We start from the raw sequence: 27,328 nt of genomic DNA on the forward strand, positions 1-27,328 counted from the left end.
AGAAAACTCCTCCTTTATTAGTAAAAGTAACCTATTTATCCTTTTTAATGCTTGAGGATAAGATAAATATGGGAAAAAACTGGGGAAAGTAGGTTTTATGGCCTATGGTAAGATCTAGAATGTCATCTTTATTTCATTCCAACCTACAGGATTGCTACCTTAGCTTTTAAGTTTTTTTAAAGGGTTGAGACTTTCTTTTTTTTATTGTTGTAAATATATTGCTTATAACAATATTTGATCCATAACAAATCCTTAATAGATACTGGCTGATTGATTTTTATTAATTCTATATGTGTAATAAGGATAGCTCCATTTAAATATTATCTTAAGCTTTTGCAAAGTGCTTTGCATCTTCATGTAATCTTGTATGTTTATTAATTTAGTACTTTGGAAGTGGAAAGCAGTAGAAAAAGCAAAGAATTAAAAAACATAGTCCCCAGCTTTCAATGATTTTAAAATTAAGTTGAGAGACTTAGGTGGTACAGTATATCCTAGGTGGTACAGTATACTATCACCCCTGGAGTGAGAAAGATCTGAGTTCAAATGTGATGACTGCATATTTAAAATCAGCCAGAGTCAGGAATTCAGGTTAAGGGAAAAATCTTCAATCTTTATTCTTTTTGAGGTGGAGGGGAATTGCGATGGCAATATGGGCACTGTAACAGGAAGCCAGCCAGCAGAGATGAAGGGGGATTGCAGATGAAGGGGGGTCGTGATAGCAATGCGAGCAGCTGTGTCAAGAAACCAGCCAGCAGTCTCTCTTTCCACTTCCCTTTCCACTCTCCTATCTCTACCCACAAAAACGCCATTTCCTATACAACACTTCAGGACTTGCACAAAGAGTGGAAGGGGACCATTCTTTCTCCAAGCATATATATTAATAGAGTATGGTCCAATTACTATTTAGCCTCACGTGTTTGGGACCTCAGTGCATCAACTCAAGCCTCAGCCCATTACATTCAAGTCTAACCTCAGATACCTGACCCTTATTAGCTGTGTGACATTGGCCAAGTCATTTAACCTTGATTGCCTTAGCAAAAACAAAACGATTTGAAATGTTTAAGATATTCAGACAAATAACTCTTTAAGAAAGGCAATATGGATATATGTAGATAATAGATATTAAGTATTATAAGAATTGAGAAAAGGAAGAAATTTAAGTTCAACAAATGTTTATTGAACTCTTTATATGGTTTTTGTTTTTTATTTGTTTATTTGCTGAGGCAGTTGGGATTAAGTGACTTGCCCAGGGTCATACACTTAAGTATCTAAGGCCAGATTTGAACTCCTGACTTCAGAGCTGGTGCTTTATCCACTTCACCACCTAGCTGCCCTAAACTCTTTTGGTAAGAATGTAATATCCTGATAGCTTTATGCAGGTCTGGGGATCAGCCTTCCTTTTGGCAGAGTAATCACCACAAGAATCGCCAGGGATAAAGTCCAAATTCTTTATTATCTCCTTCATTCTCCCAGTCTGCGCCAGCAATCTCAGCCAATCAGCAGTCTGCACATCCTAATGTAATGTCCTGCTTTCTAGAGCTCCCTAATTGAGGTAACAAAATGTATCCTTGCTTTCTAGAGCCCCCATATTTAGACTGATTAAATGATAGTGTTCTCTGGGGGATCCAGAGACCAGCCCCACGTCCTTGGTCTTTAGTGGAGAAGTGATGAAGGCAGGAGAGCTACTAGGGTGGTCTCTATTTTGAAGTCTGTCTCTTGCTGAGTTTGTCCCCAGTTTATATGCACTATTACAATTACATCATTACAGTATACTGAATATAAACTAATCTTTATATCACTAGGGAACCATTATTTGTTATGAGATTAAGTCAATCATACTGAACTAGAGAACTCACATGCTAAACTAGATAGCCATTATCTTATCAATTCCACTGAGTTAACACTTTATTTAAATCAATCATACTGACCCTTAAGTATATTTCTCCAAAGTTCCTGCCCTTTACATGTGAGGTGCTCAAAATTCAAAGATAAAAATATATTTTATTTCCCTTAATGAACCTACATTCTGTCACTCTAGATTGGGAAATGAAGGTTTCATGGAAAAGACAGGACTTTAGTAGATTAGAACTCTTATGGAAAGAATATTATCAGAAGGAGGAAATTACCTTAATAGAAGAAGTAAAATATAATATAGCATAGATGATTTTAGTTTGTGTTTTTCTAAATTAATGTCCCTTTGTATTTGTGTTAGACACCACTACTTTACGGGATAATATACTTAGAAGTGAATACAAGTCTTCTTGACCCAAACCCAGTCTTCTTTCCATTATGCCATACTGCCTCTTTTATAAAGAGAAATCTTTGAAAATCTAAATATAAACAGTAGATATAGTGCAAAGCTTCTTAAACTATGGATCACAACCCCATTTGGAGCTGTGAACTGAAATTATGATTTATTATATATGTATTATCAATATTATTAATAAATGTTTGATTTGAATACCTATTTTATGTACCAGTGTACCTGGGGGTTGTGTAAAAATTTCTTAGGTGAAAAGGGATTACAAATGGATAAAGTTTAAGAAGCTCTGATATAGAGTAGTCTAAAGTTAAATGCTAGTTACAAAATGCCTTTTGTGTGTGTGTCATGTATTTCTCTTTATAGATAGATATAGAGATATACACAGTCTATATCTATAGATACAAATTTAAACACATATACCCCTAAACATATTTATTTAAGTATGTGTTTCTGTAGTTCTTTTCTTTTTTTATACTTTTCTCCATTCACCTCATGTTTCCAAATCCTATGCCTAATCCTTTGATGCTCAATCTTAAGCTAAAAGCCCCTGCGGACAGATTCAAGCTATTTTATAGAATCATAAAATTGGAATGGAAAGGAGACTTAAAGACCAGGTGTTTGCTTCTAGGCATTATGGTACTAAAACCATACCACAAAGATATTATTGGCTACCTCATTCTTGAATTGGCCACTCAAGAATACTACATGATGATATATGCTCAATCTTGTAACTTAATATAGTTCAGTGACTATATATAAATAGACCTAGATTATTCAAAAGATACTTTAAATCTGTCATTATACATTTCCTGGAATTTGTAATTAGTAGTAACAAGCAGGGCAGTATATTTTTAAGGCCTATTCTAGACCCTATTCACCCTGGTTGCTGCTACCTTTGTCATCAGATTCCAAACTTATCACAGCTATTGCTTTTCCTGGAAATAACATTAAATTACCTTAATTCTCTAGACCTCCCTTTCATTCTCTCTAAAGTGGGAATAATTATCCTATCCTGCTTCCTAGTTCGTTGGGAACTGGTAAGGATTAACCAAATAATGTGTATTAAATTGTTACTTTTTCTGTTACTTTATCAAGTAGGGGACATATCTATTTACTTTTTTTTTTTCCTATTTATTTCTGTAGTCTAAAATTTTCTACCAGAATTTTCCATGTTGAATGGAATTGATATAGGATTTAGGGAAAAGGATTCTTATGTCTTGCTTCTGCTAAGGTTCCCATCTAGTATTTACATGTATCTACATCACACCCCAAGCTGGATTTCATGTCTACAAATTGACACACACATTTGTAAAATTAGTTTTTGTGTCACATATCCTCTCTACCCCTTGAATTCTTTACATATCCATGACAGTATTGGGGGATTTCATGAATAAAATTTGAAGGAGGAGGTAGTGGGGGAAGGGAAGAGGAGAAGAGTGAGCTGTATTTAAATCATTTAGATTTCAATCTGGCCTATTCACTGGGTTCTGTGAGCAGATCAGCCACTCATCATAGGGCCAAATAGTTAAGCTACACTGGAAAAGGAGCAGAAATAATACCACCCTTCACATTTGTGCAGCCTAAATGCCCTGTGGAGTGAGAGAAGACTTCACTCCCCAGGCTTGTCAATCCCTTATCTTTCCTAAACATTAAATTAATTTTTAAAGCTATTTATTCAAAGTTGACTTAACCACTAGAATAGGAAAGATCAGACAAATCAGTTGCAAGAAATGAAGTATGGGGAAACCAGAACTCTTTGACAAAGTATTCCTTAGAGTAAATGTGTTGAATGAAGCCAGTGGGTAAATGATAAGGGCCTTTACGCTGTGGATGTAAGAAAGCAATTTATCAAGAGTACATGAACTCTCCAGTGACCACAAGTCAAGAAGAAACCAAAGTGGAGGAGGAGGAGCCCTGCAATAATATTTGAAATACTAAAATATGTGGTTTTTTTAAATTTCTGAATTATCTAGCAGAAATTCAAGTGTATGCTGAGAAGTAATTAAAAATAAGCAGTAATAATGAGCATAATTCAGTTCTTAATGTCATAGATTTTAATATATTAGAATTGGGATGGCCACATCATTTAGTAGAGTACACAGAAACTATCATGGGCAACTGTGAATTAAAGATTGTGCTATTTAAATAACTTATCATGTGCTATGAAATGACCATTTTGAAAGCACTGAATCTTATTTTTAAAATGATTAGTAGGATACATGCATAATAATAATATTGGAATTATATTGTGATTGAATAGTGTTTTTAAAAACATTAATATAAAGTGCTTTTCATTTATTATCATTAATGCTCACTATTTTTCTTTGAAGTGTCCAATGATGATCCATCATCATTTTAGTTAAAATGAAGCATAGTGTAAGTTATAACTGTATGATCTGCTCTGGCACATTAGCAGTAAAACTAAGATTATATTTCTTGACTTTTGTTTCCAATCAGTTTTAACATTTGACACTTCTTTCATCTTTTGCATTAATAATTTGAGTATTTATTTGCTAGATTTATTAAAGTTATTTACTGTCAGTATTGACAGCTTCCAATTTAAGCAGGCAGTGTTCTGAAAATTAGTTGGCTGGAAATGAAGAAATTCTTTCCTGTTGAAACAGTATTCTATGGGCTGATTAGATTCTAGGGTTAAACCACAAATGCCTATTTAACCAATTATATACTTTTTTTTTTTTTTTTAAGTAAAGGCTATTTGAGTTTAGGGTCTAGTATGATATGTCCGAAAAGCAATATATATATATATATATATATATATATATATATATATATATATATATATATATTTTCAATGAGGATGGGCTTCAGCAGGTTGAATGAAATGAATTTTGGGTTTTTGGTCACATCATCTCACAGAGGCCATCTTCTCAGGGAAAGGAGTTGCCTTATATTTTGGCAGAAGAGGACCCAAATTGATTTAAACCAGAGATTCTTAAACAGGGTTCTGACAAATCTGTGTATGTATATGTGTGTGTATGTATATATAAATTCTCCTTTTGGTCATATCACTATTCATTTGGATTTTTTTCTAAGACTGTGCACATAAAGCTTCCTGATAATGCAATTGGACTAATCAAACTGAGACACATTAGTAGGTGATTGGATTGCTGTTCATCCACAAAAAATTATGATTTTCTTAATACCTTAGAGAAATTGGGCTACAATAGCATCAATTCTCCTTTCTTTTTAAACCGGCTAAATAACAAAGAATGAAACCCATTCTAAAAAAGTTAGATTATTTAAGATTTATGTCAAAGCCTGAACTGAGGATTTTTATACCATCACCATAATTTTTGTTGCTCTGGTTAGTTCAGTTAGGGCCAAAGTAATTGGTCAGATTTACACTATTCCTTTTAAAATATCTTTGTTCAATGGCTCTTTTCCTCCACTCTGAGTCATAGTGCATTTATTGTAATCTAAAATTTGTTGTGGTGGTGGTAGTGGTGGTAGGGGTGGTGGGGGGGAGGGAGAGCATTATTCATGGTGAATGCAAATTTTTTTTTTCTTTGTAATCCTTCAGAAGACACAGACTCTGTTACTTTGAAATAACCTGTTTTCCATTTTCTGTCTCTGCTTTCTCCTTCCATCTTTATATCCTCCCCCTTTTTTCTTCATTGCTGCACCTGCTCCAGCCTTGGACAAGCTCAGCACACAACACTTATACCACCCAACGCAAGTGGAGATTGTTCAGTCCAACGTAGTGTTTGATATCAGCAGCCTGATGCTCTATGGAACTCAGGCAGTACCAGTGAGACTGAAGATATTGTTGGACCGACTCTTCAGTGTGCTCAAGCAGGAGGAGGTATTGCATATTCTCCATGGCTTAGGCTGGACACTACGGGACTACGTCCGGGGATACATCCTTCAGGTAGGAAATAATATAGAGTACTGATGGCCATGTTTGGATGGCAATAGGATCCTTACCTAGAGGAATAGCAAATCATATTATATACCTCCAACACTAATATTTATATAAAGTTGAACTCTGATTGAAGTGAGTATCAAGAATGCTTGGAGATCATCAGAAGGAAGAAAGTGCAGCATACAACCTAAAGAGAGAGAGGCAAACATTACTATCAGACAACCAATTCCAATTTTTTTGATTGTATGTATTTTAGCATCGTGGATTTTTATTTTTCCCTTTTTTTAGCACCAGCTAGTCATTCTGGCTTTTTATTTCTAAATCTGCTTAATTACAATACAGCTTCAGCATTTTGTCCCTACAGGACAGATTTAGTGTTGGGAGGGTCTACTAATTATGTAAGTTTCAGTTTTGAACAGAGATGTAACTAAGGTAAAAGAAGTGGAGCTTTGCTTCATGGTTGAAAATTTAAAAGATGTATAAGAATTTGCATTCTACTAGGAGAATTAAAAAAACCCACAGAATTTAGCAATTTAGTTAGTAAAAATAATAAATTGAAATATGAAACTACCATATGGTGAATTAGAGTTAACTTTCTTCCCCACTGTTACCCTTCTTTCCCAGAAGGAAATCCTCTATATCTTTTCTTTTCTTAAACTAAAAGTATGCTTCATATAAGTTTCCCTGAATGGCAGGGGACTCTGGTACCATTCTGAGTTAGTTAGCTCTCTCTCTCTTTCTTGGCCAACCATCGGAGAGCATAATTTCATTGGCTCCACTCCCTTCCTATATGCTTGGATATTTTAAAATGGTTTTGCTGTCCTTAAACCAAGGAGAAAAGTACAACTGGTTTGAACTCACTCTTTTCCCAATTTATAGGCTTTCTGCCAAGCAACCATCAGCATCCCACCTGCAGAGTCAATTGTGAGTGCCAGGATACAAAATACCTATTCTTTAACATTATACTTTTCCCATTATGATGTCTTTCCACTTTATAGTGGAGCATATTTTTGAACTGTTAAGGGCTATTGCAAAACATTTCAATTCACTATAATTTCCCACAAGGCACTGCCTGTTACAAACTATTTTGTATTGGTTGTCTTTAAAATATGATTATGATAATTCATTCTGTTTACCCTGCATTTGTGGTAGGTGAAAGTATTGCTAAGTCACCTTAAGAACAACTTATTCAGACCCTGAAATAGCAGAAAATTGTCACAGCCATTTGAAAAAGGAGGGAGCTTTCAGAAGGCAATGAGAGATTTGTGAAGATAGTTCAGAAAGCCTTTTCTGATATTTGCAGAGAAAAGCATCACAAAAATTGGAAAGAAGATTCTTAACTGTCTGGTATTTAGGTTTCTCTTTCATTTCAGCCTGGCTTTGTAAGTACTGAATCATCATTGTTTAACTACTAATCTTTACATCCAGAGCCTATTTCTGTGTAAAATAAGTGGAAGGTATAGCTTACTCTCTTATATTCTGTAAAAAGATAGATTTCAATTTTTCCTGAACATCAAGATATAGAGCTACTTTCTTTTCTTATCTTTCTTATTTTATCTCTATAATAATATCTATCTTGTTGACAAGAATCAACAATATTGCTTTTAAAAGGCCTGAATAAAAGTATTTACATGAGAAAATAATGTAACAGAATAGGACTAAGTCAGTCAGGAAACCTGAGTTTAAGATACTTAATATCCTAGTTGTATAAATACAGGTAAATCAGACATATTAAACATATTTGTCTCTCATTTGCACCAGTTTTGTAATCTGAAAAGTTGAGATAATATTTGTGTACAATACATAGTTGTATGGAAAGTGTTTTCTAAACCTAAACTATGGAATACTAACATATCATTTTTATTATTAATGGGATTACTGGTGACTAATCTATTGGTACATTAATATGTATTTTTTTCTCTCATTAATAAATAAAATGTACTTAGAAAAGTTATAAAACTTGACTCTCAGAATCTAAAAGATGAAACTTGCAATTTTTAATGGAAATAGTAGGAATGTAATCTTTGGATGACCTTGGAAAGGCAATAATTACCCAAAGAGTAGATGAAGTAATTAAAAAAATAGAATTGCTTCCAATTTTTCTGGGTTTGGCCTTGTTTCTACCTGTTCTGAGAAAAACCCACATATACACATTTATGTTATATTTTTCTATCTTAGGGATCTTTTATCTGCCAGAAAATTTCTCATTTTGATGACCTCAATTTTAGTGGCCTTTTAAAATTGGTTTAATACTTAAATAAAATAGCTAAGCCTTTTATGAACATGTTTTGGATGAAGCTGTTAAAATTTTTGTATACTCTATTTAAAAATCAAAAATATTTCTCAAATCCTACTTGCTTTGTTGTTTTTGCAAGATTGCTTTCTTTTTTATTTACGTTCTTAGTTTTATTTGTATTTTTTGTTAAAAGACATGATTTATCTTTGCCATCTTATTCACAGAGTTCTTATGAGGATAGATCCCCAGATCACCAGTACTTTCCTGTTGTAATAATATCAATTTGCTTTAGAGACTGTCCACAGTTTGTATGATATATAATTTTGCTATATATTTATTTGTGTGTATGTGTGTATATGTATGTATGTGTGTATGTGTGTGTGTGTGTATATATATATATATATATATATATATATACATACACACATACATATACATATATATATATACACATCAGTCATTCTTTAACTTTATTTGGAGGATAAAACAATTAAAAATACTAAAAATACTTAAAAACCACATTTTAGGGACTTAGGAACAAAGAATCAAATTACATGTTTAATGAATAAAGAAGGGGGGAAATAATGTACAACCATAAAGTAATAAAGTTTTTTTTTTCAGCATAACTTAAAAGCAAATAATGAAATTTATAATTTACTTTAGGTATATTATTTTTCTGATTAAATTTCCATTAACTTAGGTATCAAAGTTTCAAATATAAGCTGTAGCCTATTTTCCTAATTCAGCGATTAGAGTTGGCAACTTGAAAAAAAATTGGTCAATATTCATGTTCATACAAGCCCTAGATGTTAATATCTATTTTGTTTTATTGATAGAATAGATGTAACATAGATTTTATTTAAATGATACCTTTTATTATTTGCCATTTGTTTTCCACGTTTCTTATAATATAGTCGTTTCAATAAAAAAAGGAAAAAGTTATAAATACACTTGGATCTTATTTGGGAAAGGAAAATAATATTTTAAACAAAAGAATAATAGAAAAAATTCTGTTTTTAGCAATTTTAGCTAATTTAGCAATAGCAAAATTGATAAATTTTTTAAAAATTTTGTGTTAGGATGAACTAGGATATGAAAGAATAACTTGTAATATAATTATACACACATGGAGAGCATTTTAGAAAGAACAGACTATAAAATGTTCATCTGAAGGGAGGAAAGCCCTATAATGCACCATTAGTGTACAAGTCATTTTATCTGGCTAAAACTCAATCATCTTGTAGCCCTCAAGGCATCAATTTTTAGCATTATTGCTCTCAACAACAATATATTGAATATTATGTCAGTTAAAGGAGAATAATTATCAAGGCAAGTTAGGGTAGCAGTTACTCTTACCACATATTGACTTGGTTAGCAGTTGGCTATAGATTGTGTTACTGGGCAAATGAAGATGTACTGTAAGTTGAACTGGTCAAGCCAGGGTATTAATTTAACTCTCTGTGGACCTAAACCTGAAATGCTTATGTACTCAAAATTACTCCTTTTTTTCAGTGAGGTTTATATGAGTAGAGGGAAGTGGTAGGAGTGAAATCCTGATTTTTATATTCACAGATTTTGTTTGCTTGTTTTTTTAGTTTTTTTAAATGAGGCATTAGGTTATATTATATTTGATAGTTGTAAAGGAAATATCTCAGGGACAATGACAGAAGAAGCACACAGGAATGAAAGCCATTTGACAATTTTAACCAACTATTCTTCACTGTTTTGATGACTCATGCATTGTGAAGTAGGTTATTGATAAGCTATTCATAAGGTAGCTTACTAGTTGTAAAACTGTACTCATGCTTGTTCTGGGCTATACCATAAGAATTTAAAAATTCAATTATTGATTTAATAGGTAGACAATTTAGTAGTTTAATGTGTTTTATATTTTGATACTGAAGGTAAAGTATATGAGTTAAGAGATGTGATCTAACCACAGGAGAAAGTGTAAGACCTTGTTGTCCTTAGCTAAACTGTGCCAGCAAAACATTTTTAATACTATCCTGTATATACATAGCAGGATGAAGGGGAAAATAGTCTTAATAATTTCCATTTGCTAAGAAATGTGAAATGCTTTTGAATAGCATTAAACAATTTAGTTTAGAAGTTTTCCATATCTCTAAGAGACAGGAATTTTTTAATAATACTATTTTGACAAAGCAGAAAATATAACCCCCCAAAATTAAAAAGTTAAGCAAAACAAGACAAAGTGATTTTGAATGATTGTATATGCAATTCTTTCCCTTTTTAGTCTTTTTTTTTTTTTTTTAAAGAATAGATATGTATGCTTTATTCAACATGATGCAGAGGAAATACCTCCATAGAACTTGAGTTCAGATGCTTACTATGCCTCTTAATCTCTTTGTGACTATTCTTTAGGAATAAATATATAAAGGAAATTCTTTAACTCTCCTAAGCAACTGATTGTTAATTCATTATATATTTATTTATATACTTACTTTCTATCCTCTATTTTATAATTCTTTTCATGTTTCTTTGAATGCTTTCTGTCAAGAAAATCAGATTCACAAATAGAAATTTATTTAGTCTTTCTCCTATTATACATATAAGTTGTTTCAAAACTTTGTCATTACTATGAATTTTTTTTTCAAATATGTCTTGCTTCCTGACAATAATCTCCTTCAGGTATAAATATAGTAGTGTGATCATTGGATCAAATCTCACTTTGAATACATAATTCCAACTTGTTCTATAAAACATTTAGTCCTATTCATATCTGCTCCAGCAAAAAATTAGCATGTCTGTTTTTTCATAGACTTACCAGCATTTAATTTTATCATAATTGTAGATAATTGGATCATTATAAAGGAATGCTTCAGAGTTCTAGTGATATTTATTTCTCTGATTATTAGCAATTTTGATTTATTTTTTCAAATCTTTTTTTGATAGTTTGTAGTTTTTTTCCTCAAAAACTATAGAAAAACATAATTCTTAATATGAATAGTAATGAACTCACTGGCTCATTGTGGAAATCTTCCATATTTGTAAGATATGTATATCTGTTTTAAAATAGTCAAATAGATCCTTACAAAGATTAGAAAACCATATCAATATGAATTCATTATTATCAGCTCTATTAAATAGATGGCCTTTTAGGAAAATGATTATCAAGATACCATGTATCTTGAGTACTTGAGTTAATCAGAATTTTTAAAAATGAATTTTAGTTCAAATAATTGCACAAAATGTGAAGCAAAGAGGAATTACCCAATATCCTTATCCTCAAATATAGTAGGCCAAATATTCTGTCTAATATAAGGTTAGAAGTAAATAGGCATAAAAAAGATAAAGAGTTCTCTGAAACTGCAAAGAACAGAAGAATCACTTTTTCCTCATGGACTATTCAGACCCAACAGGAAGATTATTGACAGTCATTTGGGCTTTGGGTCTTTCTCTTTGTTGATTTGAAATTTAGAAGAAGGCAGAATGGCTGGTGCCTACTTGAACAGGGACTTATTCTCTTTTTCTCAAGCACAGGTGATTATCCAATTCATTTTGGAACTTCCTAAAAGGTTTTTCAAATTTGGTCAGAGCCAACTTGATCATCTTTACCAACTTGGTAAAAATGGGGCCAGTTTCTAAGTATACTTTGAATAATAAGCTAGATTTGGGGCCGGAATCAAAAGTGAATCCAAAGTCCACTGCATATTAGCTGCCATCTGCCAGTATTCTAGAATGTGATCTGACCACTTGAGGTTGATAAACCCCAATCCATCACACGTATTGTACTCTCAGAAAAGCTACCTCTGTGTAAATGTGCCTATTGTAATTGAGGAATCTTTAAATGAGGAATTATACTGATCTATTTGCACTCCTACTCCTACATCTGCACTATCTGCAGAGCCAGTGCTAGCAAAATCACAAAGTTATCATACTTTTCCTTCACACACTAATGATATTATATCTCTTCTTTTCACTATAATTGTAATAGCAACTCCAGTCGCCTTGGTCTATATGTGGCTACTGGATTCAGATGGCTCTGGAGGGGAAAGGGAGGCAGGTGACCTTGGCTTAAATCCAATTTACTTCCATGTCATGGAATCACTTCCCTGATATCCAGGTCCTCTTCCAGAACAAAGGACAAACAATAGCAACTACAGAAACCAACAATTTTCATTAAGTTTTGCAACATACTTTATATACATAAAGATTATTTAGATCTTAATTTTTAGTTTTTACCCTGATGATGAGGTAGGTTTCTTATTATTCCCATTTTATATATGTTAAATGGGAATATTAAGAATAATAATAGGTTTTACTAGATATATAAATCTCTTTATCCTATCAAAAGGAAAGCAGGAAATTCCAGGGTTTCTTGTTTCCTGTTTGATTTATTGATGAGCCTAATCACTTAAGAATATTTCTGAAATCTCTGATAACCTAGGTGCTTACATTTCATTGTTTCTTACAGCTATTGCACACCTATATAAGTAACTACACAAAAGAATGTCCATTTATCAGTAGGACAAGATTATCTCCAAAAGCTCTTCACATTTCTAAAAAATTTTATTTGGAAAAAATAAAAACACAAAATGTAGTTATAAAGTAATAAAACATTTCCTGAAGCTACAAAGTAGATCCTATCTCCTTACTCTGTAGAGGCACAGGTCTTACATGTTTATTCTATAAATCCTTAGGCATAACACATATCAACATGAATGAAAACTATTTTGAATGGGCAATATGTTATTCTAGTTTTTAATTACTTTGATTTAACACTGAAATTATAAAAAACCTGTAAGAGTGAAGAAAGGTGCCAAAACATAATGTTTTTTAGGATTGCATGACATAGTCTTAGATTTCATTACCATAGTAGTAATCTTAGATAGAATTTGTCCTTGCAGCTAATCAAGAAATTTTTGACATTTTTTCTAGTAGAAAAACAATGACTTGTGGATAGCCAAGACTCAGATAAACCATAGTTTTTATTTCTCTATCTTTATCAAATATCTAAGTGTTTTTGACAATATTTTGTATTTATATACTGTCTTTTTTTCCAATGTGCTTGAACACTTTACAACCATTATCCTAGAAATCCTCATAGCATTCCCATTGGATAGATAGGTGTCAAATAGCATTATCCCCAGTCTTATGGTTACTGAAACCAAGGTCTAAGGTCAATACTGAAGCCAAAAATAGAATACAGGCTTTCTGAATCCCTTTCCAAAGCTTGAACCACTAGTGGAGCCATGAATGTAAACATCATATATTCAGGGATGAAGCTTGCAATTTGGAGTCTCTATGCAGAAATTCAGAAAAGTTTCCTTTCTGAATGAGTCGTAATACTGAATAAGTACAACTGAGGGATTGAGTGAAGTAACTGTTGCTGTAAAGTCAGTGTTCAATGGAATAATTATATTAAAAGCACCGCCTCATATGTAAAGTACTTTGCTGATTGCTGAGTGGTTTCTCATATTTTATCTTGTTAACTTGACTTGACTATCTTACTTTAATCCTAACCAAGAGCTTTGTAAAGTGTAAGGTTAATTTGACATTTAAGGAATTCCTGGAATGCATTCTTTCCTTGTTTTCTTCTCTCAAAGTTCTTATCTCTGTTTCTACCTCCTCCCCTAAGCCTTTCTTGATTCTTTTGGTTGTTATAATATTTTCCGTAGAGAGAACTGGTGGCACAGTGGACAAAGCTGGCCATGAAGTGAGGAAGACCTTAGTTTAAATCTAACCTCAAATACTAATTGTGTGGCCCAGATCACTTAACCTGTTTACCTCACTTTCCTCAAGTGTAAAGTAAAGATCATAATAACACCTGCATCCCTGGGTGCTTGTGGGGATCAAATAAGATAATATTTGTAAAAGCACAGTACCTGGCTAAAGAAATGCTTATTCTTTTCTCCTCCCCTAGCCAATGTTTTTGTATATTTCTTTCTATGTTTTGCACTTCCTTTTCTGCTATAATATGAACTTCTTGAAGGTGGGGACTAGTTTATTTTGTGTTTGCTACTTCATTATCTAACAGAGTGCCTGCTTAAAGTAAACACAGTGCTTGTAGTAAATGATTTAATCTCTGGTTAAATGACTTCTCCAAAGTCTTAGAGATCTATGTTAGTAGATTGGTATAGGGGCGGAACTCCTGAAAAGGTGTCCTTGAATCAAGTACAGCAGGGTGCTTATAGTTAAGTACCTACTCAGTGCGATAATAATTCTCTAAACATATACTTAATGTGATATGGTGATATAATGGTTGCCTGGTTTTCTGCTCAGTGCTGTAGTGATGTAATTTTACTGAGGTATTTAAGGGCGTCTCAGACACTCTCTCTCTCAGCCACAGACACAGAAGCCCCACAGATACAGAGAAGATTTGGGACTCCATCTTTGATCAGCCTCATGGTGGCTCTACTACCTTCATCACTTTGCTACCTAAGGACCAAGGACCCTCCTAAAACCCTCCAGAGAGCTAGACCAGACATTACCATTGATAGATAAAAAGTAGATAGATAGATGGATGGATAGATAGATGAAAAATAATGATGTGGTGATGTAAACTGTTTATCCTATCTCCATTGTCAGGAATAATCTGAACTTTAAAGGAGCTCATTCTGTTCCCATTGTCAACCATATCACACACACACACAAAGAGAGGCCAAATTCCAGGATTATCTTATTGTATATCTAAGGCATACTCAACTGTCTCATACAGTTGATCATGAGACATGTAAGTTTTTTTTTTTTTTTTTTCTATTTTCTTCTGGATCCCTTCCTAATTCCTACCTAAGTAGATCCTACACTTAACTTCCCTTTCCTTCTACCTGTAAAAAGCCCCTTCACTCGCAGCTTCCTGCTAAAAATCATTTTGATTTTGCCCATAAGTCTTTTCACGTTAATAAAGGGCATCTTTTGACTATGATAACATCTGCTGGGAATTCTTCATATTCTGAAATGCTGTCCTACAATATGCTACTTCATTAGATAGATAAATGGATAGATGGATGGCTGTGGATAGCTATCTATTTATTAAATTAATTAGCAAAAGCTTTACTTATTTAAGAGCTACTTGAGTAATAACTATACCTATTCTGCATGTCTATATCATTACTATTTTCTTTTAGTACAGTCCTTCAGTGATCTTGATTTTATCAGCGTGGGTACTCCCTTCGCCAATTGTTAGTAATTTATTGACTATAAGAAGCCAAGTATAAAAATACAATAAATAAAATGTCTACTTACATGAAGGTAACTAATGGAAGGAAATAGCAAGTACCTTTATTAAATAAATAAGCATATTAAATGAAATTGAATGAATATGAAGAGATTTAATGCATTGTTGTTAAAGTATCAGAGTCTGTTCTATAAAGCTCCCAGCGATTTGTCCTTCCTATTATTTATATAAATTAATTTGGTCTAGGCAATGCCATGAGATAAGATGAGGGGGAAATCACTTCTATATGATTCTTCTGAGGCTTTTATATAGGAGATGGCATTTGTAAGAGATGGTTTCTGAAGGATGGAAGTAGCTTGATAGAGATCAATCAGTAAGCATTTATTAAGTACCTATTATGTGCTATATATTATGCTTGGAGTTAGGGATAAAAATTTTAAAAAATGAAGAGGGAAGATATTATAGGCTTGAATACAAACTTAAAAGAAAAAGTGAATATTGAGTGAAAGTTTAAAGAAGATGACCATTTGATAGAGAAGATGAGATAAGAATATTCCCAGAAGGTAGAACGACATACTGGAAGAAGACTTTAAGGTTGGAAGAAGCTTAGAGGTCATCTGAAGACAAGTTATGCTTTGAAAAAGTTTATGATATTGAAATCATCACAAGCCAGGAAAAAGATGAGAACAGTTAGGTAATATGGTCAATAGCATCATTGCGGTTAATGCTGTGTTAAGATATATGACTGTGATTAGTTAAAGTAGGAGGAAGTGAAATGGTTACAATAGCATTTGAAAGAGATGATTCTGTATGATCACAAACATTGTAGTGGTTGAAAAAAATAGTTAACATCTAACACTAACGCTAGAGGTTTAGTTCACAGTTAAGTTCCCAAGAGATTTAGTTGACTTAATGAAAACTTGGCAGTTATTTTTGGCATCTATGGCACTTGAGCAATCTTGAAATGTGTGGAAGTACTGATTAGTGTGATTTGAATCAATATAAATATGGTGACCAATATTAAGAGGCAATGTGGTATATTAGAATGAATCCCAGATTTAGAGCCATAAACCTGAGTTTAAAGCCTGGTCTCTGATATGTTAGTTGCCTGGGTAGATACTTAACTTCTCTGAGCTTTAGTTGGAATTCAAGGATTAAAATCCATTCCTAATCTAATTTATGTGATTTCAGTGTCCCAGAAGTTTGAAAATATATTTGCAAGCCTGAATTAGGCCATTTCACCTGAAGCTTGATAATGAAATGAGCTCTTCCCAAGACTGAGCGAAGAAAATGAATATTCTTCTTCCAATATTTTTGGTGTAGGAGATGATTCACATCTAGATCTTTAGTATGTTTTAATCTTTGTTGCACTTTTTTTTTTTTTTTTGCTGCATTCTAAGGTGTTTGTTCTTTTTCTTTTTTTAACTTTCTAAAGAGCATCCCAAATCGATGCAGTAATTTTCTTGTTTTGGTCCACATTGCATTTAAAGTCCTCTATGGGATGCATTATTGAATGAAGAGTCTGTACATGACAGGTATCTCTGCCTGACTCCATTAGTGAAATGAGCAAAGAGAAGAAAGAGAAAGACAGACCATATAGAAGGAATGAAATGTTGCTAATGTTAAACCAGACCAAACTTCACAAAGTTTACACTGTGAGATATATATATATATCTCACAGTGTAAACTTTGTTATATATATATATATTTTAAAAATTGAGTCTTCTGTTTTTTTTAATTTATGGTGAACCACAAGTTTGAAAAACTGAGTTACTTTATGACCTCTCTTTTTTTATAGGTATGTCTTAGAGTAGTCATGTCTAAGAGTATTGAACACCCACAGCTACTCCCTCCAAAACAAAATAAAAGTTTTTCATTTTTATGCTAAAGATTAATTAGTATCTACTTATTTTGGTATGACATAACTTGAATGCCAAGTTGGGCACACAAGCCAAATATGTTCCATTGAGTTGGTCATTATATTACTGACATACTCTTCCACATATGAACATATGAGGAAATGTCTGCCTCCAGTAGCCATGGGCTGCTGCCAGATTCTGAGATCCATAGGGGCATTTTTGGGAGCTTTTCAATACTGAATCAGGGCTCTGATTCCTAATAGCTAAGCCAAGGAAACCAAGCTGATGCTGTGGCCAAAACCACGGAAATCAACTTTTTTTTTTCTTTTTACAGAGCTTTACCATTTAAAAATATGAACATCTCTGTCCATTGGTCCCCTGGGGACTTCAGGTTGTGGTCTCTTAGGTGAAAAGGTCAGTGTATTATTTATTAAGCCACACATTGATTGAGATTAACTGAGATAATAAAGGGCATTTGGATCTTTTTGGAGCCCCAGCACCTGAATGGATTTGATTTCTTTCCCCTTTACTTCCCACTATCCCTAGTTCAAAATACTGCTGTCCTCTAGTCTAGGAATGAAGGATGTTTCTGATTGGCTGTGTGTCAGAACTGGCTTGAGGCAGTCATGAATTCCAGGCCATAGAGACCTCAGAACTAGTAAGAGCCCTTGAGACTCCAACTTGTCATCTATATAGCATCCGTAGATTTAGTGCTTTCCTTGAAGTCTGAAGTGTCTCTAGGGAAACTTTTCCCTCGCATTGCCAATCTTTCAATGAGGTGCTAGTGCCTGTCTCAGGCAATAGCAAGGAATAACAGTGAAATGTGAATGACTCTTATTAGGAGGGGTAAATGTCATTAACACGCCTTTGTTGCCTTCTAGGCAGAATGAATACTATTGTAGAACTGAGTGATAAACAGAAATCTCTTTTGAAATAATATAAATAGAATTTAAGAAGTTGAACTTAGACATTTTAATTATATAGGGCAATTAGTTCACTTCAGTCATACACTTTTAGAATTCCTTCCTTAAGTGTATAAATTTTGCTGTATAAATAATCCATCCCCCCAAAAAAAGGTCATTAACTTAGTTTCAGGATTTTAAATCTTACTTATTTTATATTAAAGACTTAGGTTTTTTTCTGTGTTTTCAGTGAAAAATACTTATTCTGATTACAGAGACCTGTATTTATCCACATAAGGTACATGTGAAAATGCATGAGTATGTGTATATAAAGAGGGAGAGACTGAGTGTTTCAAACTAGAAAAGAGGGAACTGAATTGATGAAAAGTATGAATTATAAAATGTGATTAAACAAATTCATTTACATATGGGGAAAATTCCTTAACCTTTTCTGACCTCAGTTTCCTTTTTTGTGAATCAAAGATATTTTTGTGTAGTGAATGAATTGTCAAATTTTCTTTTTACCTTTAAATCCTGTGAGCCTAAATTTAAAGAATATTCAGCAAATAGAAGTCCTTAGGGGACCTACTATAATGAATACAAAAGAAGGATTTGTAATTAGTATACTAACTGTTTATATGCAAATGTACAATTTTAAAAGGGGCTTAAATTGAGAGAATTTTAGTGGTCATCTTAGAGAACTTCTAGCCTGGTCCCCTTATTTTCTATGCAGAGACACTGAGTCCTAGAGAAAACAAATGACTTACCTTATTTCACAAAAACTGAATAAATTAGAGAAATAGAATTTCCTTCTAGTAATAATAGATTTAGAACTTGAAGAGATCTTAGAGGCCATCTAGTCCAATACTATGATTAAATTGAAAAAACTCCGTCTGATATTCTTTGTCACAGTTGTGGATTGTTGATTTATTATTGTTCCTATTCTTGTTTTAAAGAATCATAAACAGTCTACCTGTAGTTTTGTTTATGCTACTAATTTAAATACACAAACAGATCTCAAAGGATCCAGCCTAGTTAAGTTCAGAGAGGTTTATCTCCAGAGCTTTGACAACTAGGCAGTGAATATTTTTGGCCATAGAATTTCATTAAAACTGTTTATTAAGGAAAAGAACGTTTGGGATCTGTGTCAGAGATTGGAGCAAAGTCATGAGTTTTGAAATATTGAAGAAACAGATAAAGACAAAAGGCAAATAAAGGTTGACCTCTGCCCAGTCAGAGTCATCATAATTTTATAATGAAATATTGATGGCAGTTATGGAAATTCCTAATTTCTTCCTTCCTTCCTTTTTTCTTTTCTTTTCTCTTGTTTTTGAAAATTATTGACATGGGGAAAAATGTATGTCACTTCTGCAAACACAGAATCGATTTCAGTGACAACTGATTTTAAAATTCTTTCTCTAGTCTAAATCCAAAGATACAATTTTTATCTTTTTTATCCCTTAGAGAACTATTTTCAGGAAGCTACCTCTATAGTAATTCTGAATCAAAAGATGATGTTAGAATTTCCAAAGTAATTCTTCATCTATTGCCTCTTATTAAGTCAGTGAGTCTGTGATCTCATCCTCTAGGCATTCCCTGTACTGGTATAGATCTTCCACTCTCCATACTTTCTCATTCTGTGTTCTTCTTGTCCATATCTTTGCATAAATCCTCTGTAGATGTTAAATATAATACTCAGGATGTCCCCTTCCATTAACCTGTATTCTATTTCATATGATTTATCTGGCATAATAAAGACAAGCAAACACTTACTTCAGAGTTGTCACTAAAAGAGAAAATCTGTTTCAGTTTTTCTTCTGTCTTTAGGATTAGGATTTTAGCCATGGTCTTGCTTAGATAACCAAGAAAATATCTGTGAAATAAAGAGAAAGGGGTATCTTCATAGCTAGGAGGTAGGTTAACTCCGCATGAAGATTTGCATCAAAATAGGTAGGGCTAGAACTATATCTTTCTGGTAATACCATCTGCTCTACCATTTACCCCCACTCAACACCTTACACCTGGACCAGGCTATTAATATAAATTATTATTTCCGAGGTTCAAATGTTGGGATAATTTCTCTATTGACAAAAAGATGTCTGAAGTATCAGGAATATCAAAGACATACAGTAAAACCTTTTCATAACATTTTCCAAGGCACCAGATGGAAGGAAACTTTTACTGTATCATATTTCCCATATGGGAAAGTAGATAGGACTTAAGAATGACACACCCATGTAAAGAGAAAACTTCTTAAAAGGAGAACTTCATAAAAGGATTTTATGGTATAATGTTTTCACATGTGATGTTTTCATTGCAAGCCCAATCATTTGAGTTGAAAAAGGTTATCCTGGAGACAATCTATGGTCACTGGGCCTTGTCCTGCTATCCTGCCTTGAGTTTACTTACCACTCAGTTCAGTAGATCGTTGGTGGTAGTTGGTGTTTTTGAAATAAGCTCTGTGTAAAATTACTGAAAGCAAATTTAGAGGTTTTATATATTTTTCATATTTATAAGCTGATAGTCCATCATGCATTAAGAATGGAAAAGGACTTCAGATGTTGTCTTAAACACAACTGCCTTGTCTTACAGATATGGAAACTGAGACTCGGAAAGGTAAGTGGCCAAAGTTAAAAAGTAGCAGAACTAGGTTGGAAGCCTTGTTCCTTTGGTTCTAAATCCAGTATTGTTTCTACTACATGATTCTGTTTTGATTTTATGTTAATACCGAAGTGGGCTGAATATTTTAGTCTCCAATGTCTGTATAAAAGTATTAATTTCTCCACATTGCTTTTCCTTTCAATATGCTGTGTTTGCTTAAGCAGGCTATATATTGGCCACTGAATCAAATTTCACAATAATTTTCATGCTCTAATCACTATAGACTGCATTTTCACAAGGCTTTCAAAATACTTTGCAAACATGTATCTCAATTGATCCTTACAACTACTAGAATAGGTAATGCAAGGTCACTCTGACAGAGCTGGTTTTCAAGCCTTCACATCCAGACTTACTAACTTTAAGTCTAATAATCATGGCAGTATCCAGTATGCCATACTATCATATAATAGTTGCACAAGAGTAATACAGTTTATTGCATTATATTTTTCTCCCTTGGGTTACCACCTCATGGGCTAAATCACTCTTTACTCTTTAATTTCCCTAGCTTATCATTCTTTTCCTGCATCAAATATGCCTCAAGAAAGAATTCTACCTGCACCATATTCCCCTCTTTTCTATAAGCTTCAACTAAATTATCTTCTTTACAATAAATGCTTTAGTCTGCATCCTTGTGCAGAAGAATTCTAGTTTCATTTTCTTTCCTACATTCTTATCCTCTAGCTTCAGTTGTCTGTTGACATCTTTACCTGGATATTAGAACAACAGCTCAAACAGTATAATGAAAACTAAAGTTGTGATCTTCTTGCACAAATTTGACCCTTTTCCCATTTTACCTATTTCTGTTGATGGCACTTTCCCCTTTTCAGTCATCAAAGCCTGAAACTTGAAGATTTTCTTTCATTTGTTTATCGTCTTCAAGCTTTTTATCCAATAAATAAACATAGTTCTCTCAAATTTTCCCATTCCTCCCCATGCATATTGTTCTCTATATCTTGTGTATTATCCAGACTTATTATAGTAGCATCTTATGTTACCTTTCCACTTTTTCTTTCTCCTCCCTCTAATCTCTCTTTACAACTGCTGCTAAAATACCATCCTAATGCACTAACCAGATATCATTTCTCTTGTTCAGAAATCTTCAGTGACTTTGACTGTCTACTTATTGAATATAGGACAAAATATTTTTCCTTTCCATAATATTGAAGGCTTTTTATAATCTTGCTTCTCAGTCTTATTTCAAACACATTGCTTCATTTATTTAATCTTTAATTTAAATTGAACCACTGACTGTTCCCCATTCTGATCTGTTCTTATACATTGTAAATATCTTCATGCATCTTCTTCTTTGTACCTAAAACATTCTCCATTCTTTAATGAAATTTTTCTTTTTTTTTAAATCCCTGGTCAAATGTTACTTCCTCTATGAAGCCTTTCCTGAACCTTGACAGATAAAATGATCTTTCTTACTCACATTTTATTAATATACTTTGTATCTATTAAATTATACTTTGTATTTAGCTATTTGTCAGTGTCATAGTCTATCTAATAGTAGACTGCAAGCTTCTTTAGGTTAGGGATTATTGTGTTTCCATATTTGATAGTTGGTGCTTAACACAATTCCTTGTACATGATAGACAATAAGTTTTTGTTAAATTGAGTTCAAGAATTGCTTGTATATTTTTTATGAGCATCTGATTGACTGAACTGGATTGGAATGTCAATAAACACTATCTATCTATCTATTTATCTATCTATCTATCTATCTATATAATGTTACTAAGTATAGAACTTTTTAAGGAATATAAAGAAAATATGGCTTTTAAATGCAGTGACTAATAGTCATTGTTAAAACAAAAGAATAACAGTTAAAATACTTCTGTACTAAGATGAGATTGTATATTTCTGTGCACATGAATATATACATGCTAATTTTAATAAAAGAACATCTTAAGTATAATGAGTTCTGTTGACTAATAGGAATGACTCATATATACTTAATTGCTGACATAATATTAGAAATAATTATATAAAGTAATGTTTCCTTGACTTGTATAGATAGGTTGAGTTCTTCAAATTCTACTCTTTTTTTTTAAGTATACTTTGAGGCCTAACTAGTGATTTTAAAGAATTATTTGAAACAACAAATGCATGTCTTCTCCAAGTTTTCAAAATCTATTGTTTACTCTTAGAGAACATATTCTTTTTTCTTTTTTTTTAAATCCCTGGTCAAATGTTACTTCCTCTATGAAGCCTTTCCTGAACCTTGACAGATAAAATGATCTTTCTTACTCACATTTTATTAATATACTTTGTATCTATTAAATTATACTTTGTATTTAGCTATTTGTCAGTGTCATAGTCTATCTAATAGTAGACTGCAAGCTTCTTTAGGTTAGGGATTATTGTGTTTCCATATTTGATAGTTGGTGCTTAACACAATTCCTTGTACATGATAGACAATAAGTTTTTGTTAAATTGAGTTCAAGAATTGCTTGTATATTTTTTATGAGCATCTGATTGACTGAACTGGATTGGAATGTCAATAAACACTATCTATCTATCTATTTATCTATCTATCTATCTATCTATATAATGTTACTAAGTATAGAACTTTTTAAGGAATATAAAGAAAATATGGCTTTTAAATGCAGTGACTAATAGTCATTGTTAAAACAAAAGAATAACAGTTAAAATACTTCTGTACTAAGATGAGATTGTATATTTCTGTGCACATGAATATATACATGCTAATTTTAATAAAAGAACATCTTAAGTATAATGAGTTCTGTTGACTAATAGGAATGACTCATATATACTTAATTGCTGACATAATATTAGAAATAATTATATAAAGTAATGTTTCCTTGACTTGTATAGATAGGTTGAGTTCTTCAAATTCTACTCTTTTTTTTTAAGTATACTTTGAGGCCTAACTAGTGATTTTAAAGAATTATTTGAAACAACAAATGCATGTCTTCTCCAAGTTTTCAAAATCTATTGTTTACTCTTAGAGAACATATTCTTTTTTCTTTTTTTTAAATTTTATTTTACTTTGTATTGACAGAATCCATGCCATGGTAATTTTTTACAACATTATCCCTTGCACTTGCTTATGTTTCGATTTTTCCCCTCCCTCCCTTTACCCTTCCTCCCCGCCCAAGATGGCAAGCAGTCCTATATATGTTAAATAGAACATATTCTTTTTTCAATTAAATTTTTCTTCCTCTTCTATCTCTGCTTATTGGGAAAAGAAGGAAAAAAAATCTGTTAACAAATATGAGGAACTTAAATAAAATAAATTTCCACATTGACCATATTTAAAAAAAAATCTAAACTCTGAGTCCATCACTTCTGGGTAAAAGGTAGCATTTTCAACATGGCTCTTTTGCAATAGTGATTGGTAAGGGCATTGATCAGAGTTCTTAAATCTTTTTCCTTATGATATTGTTATTATTGTCCAAATTGTTGTAAGATTCTTGTTGTGAGATGTTGTGCTCTGTTTTCTGCTAGACTTATTTCTGGTTTTCCCAACAATTTTTGTCAGATAATAAGTTAAAGCAGAGCACATTATATTTATTTTTACTAGATTCTATTTTATCTGAAAAGTGACATAGGTAGGTCAGTATTGAGTACTTCCTAATCTCCTTTGTAAATTTCAGTTGTATTTTAGGGTTTAGCAAAATATTAAAATAATGTAATCTTTCCATAAACAATCTTTACCAAAAATGGGAGAAAATTTGAAATTCTTAATTCTTTTTTGTTAACAACAAAAAATCAGGTTGTATTTATGTCATTCTACTTGAAGTAGGAACTGCAGTGCTAATGAATAAATAAATAATTGTACATTTTTTCAGTCTTGTTTATTAAAACCACCAAAAACATGGAATTTTATATTTCCAAATCTTTTTTTGTTGGGTACTTGAAATCTTTCTAGTTAGTCCACTAGCATTTATTAAGCACCTACTACTAGACTAATTAAAGAGACAGAAAAGTTTCTTGCCTTCAAGGAGCTTACACTCTAATAATAGACAAAAATATATGAACAAGCTTTATACAGGAAAAATAGAAAATAATTAAATAGAAGAAAGGCACTAGAATGAAAAGGAGTTGGGAAATTTTTCCTTTTAGAAGATGCAGTTTAATTTGGGACTAAAAAAAGACAAACCATGGAGATAAGAAGAGGAACATTCTAAGCACGGGGGAAAGGCAAAAAATGCCCTAAGTGAAAATATATAAAAACTTGTTTGTGTAACTATGAGGAGTCAGTGTCATTGGATTGACAAAAATTTTATCTTTTTTGAATTCATCTGGACATATCTTTTTTCTCCTTCTAGCACCCAAATTTTATTTTCTCCTTATTATTATTTATTCAGCCTTACACAAAATAGATGCTCAATAAATATTTGTCATATTGTTTTATGAGTGGATGTGCACATCTCTCATCACTTAGCCAGTTTCTTCTTACAGTTGGTCAATGAAATATGATTTCATTTCTGAAAGTTGGTATCCCCTCCAGTGATGCTAGTTATGTTCTATTTATGATTACTCTGCTTGGGATCAGGAACTACAGTGCTGATAACTTAATAACTGGACTTTTTTGTCTTTTGTCTGTAAAAGACCAGAAATTGTTCCATTAAAAAGCATGGAGTTTTATATTCCCATTCTATTAATCTGTCTAAGATGTGGCCTAAAAACTTCATCTCTTGTAGACAAGTCTTTCCACATTCAGCTAAATTGATCTTCAGAAGACAGACATAATCGGTTGTGCTTACACTTAACTTTCTTGCTGGTTGGGACAGAGTTTATTCTCCACTTTCATAGTCTTTGAGAACCCAGAGTTGTTGTGAAAGCTTAAAGTGGGCTTTTTTCCAGGAACTGGCTGCACCTATTCAGGTTTAGCACTACTATACAGGTTGTATAATCCTGCCTTGTCCTCTCCTCAGTCATTTACAAAAAAAAAAAAAAAGAGATGTTGTAACAGTCTGCAATGATATGAGGCTCCTTCATTTTTCACAAAAGATATTTTCCTGAAAAGTTTTAGATAAATCAAATTTTAATAAACTTAACACTATTTTAAATGTACTTCCAAAGTTTGTATTTAAATGAATCCTTGACAAATGTTTCTTTGAATTGACTATCTTCTTGAAAAGCAAGTAATTAGCAGTATGACTTATCAGTTTTATCATTAAATCACTTTTACTAAATACTGCATTTTTGAACCTTCTGCTACAAACTTTGTATTTTATTCTGTTACACTTAGAAAGAAAAAAGAAAACGTTATGGCTGGCAGCTTCTGCTTATGGGAACAAAGGTGGACAAATCTCACAAAAATACATATTTCTTCGCATAAACAAGAAAATTCTTAGAATATAATGCAGATTAAATTATGTTACCACATATATCATTACAAGGGAAAGACTTGTACAAATTCTCACATCCCAGGTCTACTATTTTGAATATTGTTTATACTAATGAAAACATTATTTCATTGAAATAATTTCCCCACAGCTTTCTAATTCTCTGTTACAGAATTGAAACCTGTTATTAAAATCTAAATATTTCATTATATTTTGCCACTTGTTTTTCCTTATCTGTTTTCTTGTCTTTTTATTACATCAGGAAGTCAAGTTTTATTTTTTGAAAGTGGAATGGAATTGTAATTTTTTTTACAATGGTAAAAATTTTACTTGCCATCTCTTTACATTCTATTAGATTTTCACAGTTTTGGTTTCATTATTATGCACTTTTAGGTGCAAATGCCCTTATTGTTATTCTTTTCCAAATTAAAAAGGGGTGATACAATCAGCTTGCTTGATCTAACTTCCCTTTTCTCTTTTCATTCTGATTTCTATCCATGCTCTCAACCCATATATAAGGTTTTTGTCAATTCATTATCTCCCTTCTTTTATCTACTATGAGTGGACACGTGCCTCAAAAAAAAAGCTATTCTTCTACAATTATATTTGCATTTAGTGAATAGTTGTGAATGCACATGAAGGAAAATTGATCAAATACAGACCTAATTGCTTGTAATTTGTCTTTGGTGCAAGCAGTTCAGCTGCTCTTGTCAGATGAAAATAGCACCTTAACGTTCTGTACATACACTGGAATCTTTTCTAGAGTTATTATAGATACTAAAAATATTTTCTTGAAAAGTTCTACTTAGTCTCCTTTTCCCTTAACTGAAGTTTTCTTCTATAAACTTTGCTAGCTGTTTAGGAATGGCTGCAAAATCCTTTACACTATTGAGTTCTTTTTAGGAATCATTAAATTGGGGTATATGAACTTTAAAAAAAATGTTTTCTGCTGAAATTTGAAGCCAGACATTAAAGAAATTAAATAGGGCTGTTGTTTTATTATTATAATAGTCTTAAGATATGAAAATTTTATTTATCCTGAACTTAAGGAACAAATTAAACTGAAGT

The 27,328-nt window shown here is 32.4% G+C and overlaps 1 protein-coding gene across 1 annotated transcript in view; it reads left to right on the forward strand.

Annotated features, from left to right (window-relative positions):
• BNC2 (basonuclin 2) overlaps window positions 1-27,328 on the forward strand; it is a 512,346-nt gene that overhangs the window by 374,177 nt on the left and 110,841 nt on the right. Inside the window, exon 4 of the mRNA XM_051987091.1 lies at window positions 5,917-6,152. Within this exon, the coding sequence (XP_051843051.1) occupies window positions 5,917-6,152 (236 nt within the window). The remainder of the gene's footprint in view (window positions 1-5,916; window positions 6,153-27,328) is intronic.

This window comes from Antechinus flavipes, chromosome 1 (assembly GCF_016432865.1).
Source record: "Antechinus flavipes isolate AdamAnt ecotype Samford, QLD, Australia chromosome 1, AdamAnt_v2, whole genome shotgun sequence".
Lineage (NCBI taxonomy): Eukaryota > Metazoa > Chordata > Mammalia > Dasyuromorphia > Dasyuridae > Antechinus > Antechinus flavipes.